At 50.6% G+C, this 3,695-nt stretch overlaps 2 protein-coding genes across 2 annotated transcripts in view; one reads left to right on the forward strand and one right to left on the reverse strand.

Annotated features, from left to right (window-relative positions):
- Positions 1 to 498: 498 nt before the first annotated feature.
- Positions 499 to 894, reverse strand: VOLCADRAFT_60268 (uncharacterized protein; the record flags this gene model as incomplete). Its single annotated transcript, XM_002950435.1, has 1 exon — positions 499 to 894. A coding segment is annotated over one exon (396 nt), but the record flags the coding sequence as incomplete, so codon positions are not given.
- A 1,213-nt stretch (positions 895 to 2,107) lies between these two features.
- The window catches only part of VOLCADRAFT_90902 (uncharacterized protein), a gene marked incomplete at both ends in the record, with an annotated part of 6,713 nt that continues 5,125 nt past the window's right edge, over positions 2,108 to 3,695 (forward strand). The window contains 2 exons of the mRNA XM_002950310.1: positions 2,108 to 2,529; positions 3,460 to 3,620. Coding sequence (XP_002950356.1) covers positions 2,108 to 2,529; positions 3,460 to 3,620 — 583 coding nt within the window. The remainder of the gene's footprint in view (positions 2,530 to 3,459; positions 3,621 to 3,695) is intronic.

Genomic DNA, 3,695 nt, shown 5'->3' on the forward strand with positions numbered 1-3,695 from the left:
GTGGTGGTGGTGGTGGCGTTGGCGGTGGTGGCGGTGGCGGTGGTGGCGGTGGCGGCGGTGGTGGTGGTGGTGGTGGTGGCGGTGGTGGTGGTGGTGGCGGTGGGGTTGGTGGCAGTGGTGGTGGTGGCGGTGGTGGCGGTGGCGGTGGTGTTAAATACTGGATGGCGTTAAATACAACATTTCCTGCAAGGTCTCCATAGTCACGCACGGTAAGTGTTCTCTGCTTTTTTGGCCTTCCTTCCTTCGGTGCACCACACTGCACCGCATGGATTGCACCGCGTCTTTATGTGTCAGCACATTACTCAAACATACTAAGCCACACTACGTCGGACTCGTGCCGTCCAGCCGGGGGACTACGGCCCCCTCGCGGGTGAAGCAGCCCGCGTCTAGTTGTCCGGAGCGTTTTGGAAATTCCGGGTCGGGAGCGTGCCGTACGCGCTTAAGACCGCGCCGAAAAGAACGGAAGGTCGCCGGTTCGATCCCTACCGCGATTATGTTTTATGTTTCATTATGTGCATATATGCATATATGTATATGCGATATGCAATATGCAGCGATATGCAGCGATATGCGATATGCAGCGATATGCAATTTGCGATATGCGATATGCGGTATGTGGTATGCGATATGCCATATGCAGTGATATGGGATATGGGATATGGGATATGGGATATGCGATATGCGATATGCGATATGCGATATGCAATATGCGATATGCGATATGCAATATGCGATATGCAATATGCGATATGTGATATGCGATATGCGATATGCAATATGCGATATGCAATATGCAATATGCAATATGCAATATGCAATATGCAATATGCAATATGCAATATGCAATATGCAATATGCGATATGCAATATGCAATATGCAATATGCAATATGCAATATGCGATACGCAATATGCGATATGCGATATGCAATATACGATATGCGATATGTTATACATATGCGCATGCATCTGCATTATGCAAGCATACACAGTCTGCAAGCATGTGCCATATGCGACCTGCAAGCATATGCGATCTGCAAGCGTATGCCATATGCGATCTGCAAGCATATGCCAAATGCAAGCATCTGCCAAATGCAAGCATTTGCGATATGCAAGCATATGCGATCTGCAAGCATATGCGTTATGCGGTCTGCAAGCATAGGCGATCTGCAATCTGCAAGCATATGCGATATGCTATGCTATGCTATGCTACGCTATGCTGCGCTATGCTATGCTATGCTATGCTGCGCTATGCTATGCTATGCTATGCTATGCTGCGCTATGCTATGCTATGCTATGCTATGCTATGCTATGCTATGCTATGCTATGCTATGCTATGCTATGCTATGCTATGCTATGCTATGCTATGCTATGCTATGCTATGCTATGCTATGCTATGCTATGCTATGCTATGCTATGCTATGCTATGCTATGCTATGCTATGCTATGCTATGCAATCTGTAAGCATATGCCGTCCGCAAGCATATGCAATCTGCAAGCATATGCAGTCTGCAGGCATATGCAGTCTGCAAGCATATGCAATCTGCAAGCTGTGCTATGCTATGCTATGCTATGCTATGCTATGCTATGCTATGCTATGCTATGCTATGCTATGCTATGCTATGCTATGCTATGCTATGCTATGCTATGCTATGCTATGCTATGCTATGCTATGCTATGCAATCTGCAAGCATATGCCGTCCGCTATGCTATGCTATGCTATGCTATGTAGGCTATGCTATGCTATGCTATGCTATGCTATGCTATGCAATGCAATCTGCAAGCATATGCGATCTGCAAGCATATGCTGTCTGCAAGCATATGCGATCTGCAAGCATATGCGGTCTGCAATCATATGCGATCTGCAAGCATATGCGATCCGCAAACAGATGCAGTCTGCAAGTATATGCGATCTGCGCCATATATGCAATCTGCAAGCATATGCAATCTGCAAGCATATGCGATCTGCAAGCATATGCAATATGCAAGCCTTTGCAATATGCAAGCATTTGGAATATGCAAGCATTTGGAATATGCAAACATGCGCAATATGCAAGCATGCGCAATATGCAAGGATATTGCATATGCAAGCATGGGCAATATGCAATATGCAAGGATATTGCATATGCAAGCATTTGCAATATGCAAGCATTTGCAATCCGGATGCACCCGAACGTGTCCGGACCCGGACGAGAGCTACGGCACCCTCGGGACCGCAGGGACCGCGCCTCGTCGCGTCCGTGACCGGCTCGCGTCCGGGGCTCGTTGGAAAGTCGCGCTCGATTGGATGGTTCCGGAGCTTTGCGTTTTCGTTAGCGCGCACCCTCTTCACAATCAGAGGTCGCGGGTTCGAGTCGCACTCCGCGAGTTTCGAGTTGCACACCGAAACGCGAGGATGCGAGGACGACAGGTCGCGGGTTCGAATCACGGGTCGCACACGAGTTGCAGGCGAGGATGCTAGGACACGAGGACACCAGGACGTGAGGACGCGAGGATGCAAGGGCACATGGACGCGTGAGCGTGTGGGCATGTGGGTGCATGGGACGGTGGCACCGTGGATGTAGCCACACGTGGATGTAGCATGGACGCGTGGACGCGGGACATGAGGATGTAACATGGGCGTGTGCATGAAGCTTGGACGCGTGCATGTGTACCGTGAACATGTGGGCGGGGACACACGGATACTGGGCCGTCAGGCCATGGGGACGACTGGGCACGTGGTGGGTAACGAACAACAGACGCACGTAGTTGTGTTGTTTGACATGAACTTGCAAGGTTAAACGTTTATCACAAAATATCAGGATAACCGGGGACGCCTGGGCGTGGCTGTGGGTAGTTCCATGTAGTTCCACTGTGGGACAGGACTTGCAGTGGAAAACTAGACTACAATGGCTCCGCCACGAAATGACGTGAAGTCGCGCACACCGCAACGTTCCCCGGGATAAATTCAGTCGCAGAAATTCTATAGAATCATACGGATTCAGAAAACATTCTATCAACCAGTGATGCTGCGCAGCACAGTTATTGTATAGAAGTAATGTGTGCCATTGGCCCTCGAGTGCATTTATTAATTTTGTCAAACGGATCCAGGATAAAATTTATCATACGGATTCAGGATACAATTCTACCAAACAGCGGTACTGCGCAACATACATCCATATTGTATCGATGTACTGTGTTCCATTGGCCCGCAACTGCATTTCTTGAGGATAGGAGGATAACCTGTCGCGACATCAGTCTGACCGGCCATTTCTATGGACAATTCTGGTTCCGGTAAGGAGTCCTGGTTGGGACTGGTGCCCGTGATGTTGCTCCATCTCCTGCATGGGCGGTAGACTAGTAATCCTCTTCCTGACATCACGCAGGATGTCGGCGGTTAGGTACAGTTGCAGGTGGAGGCTTGTGGCTTCTGAGCTTGACGGGCCGGACTCAAGCCACACCTTCCCCCCCGACACCCCAGCTGTCCAGTGCGGATGCAACCAGAAAGGTGCAGGCGCGAGCCAACCGGACGCCTGAGCAAGTGGCGGTGGATCGAGCAGCAGCTGCAGCGTGATGGGCAGATGCACGAGCCAACCGGACACCTGAGCAAGTGGTGGCGGACCAAGCAGCAGCTACTGCTCGGTGGGCGTGGTGGTCGGAGGCGCGAGCCAACCGAACGCCTGAGCAAGTGGCGGCAGACCAAACAGTGGACGCAGC

The sequence above is a fragment of the Volvox carteri genome, assembly GCF_000143455.1.
Source record: "Volvox carteri f. nagariensis unplaced genomic scaffold VOLCAscaffold_18, whole genome shotgun sequence".
NCBI lineage: Eukaryota > Viridiplantae > Chlorophyta > Chlorophyceae > Chlamydomonadales > Volvocaceae > Volvox > Volvox carteri.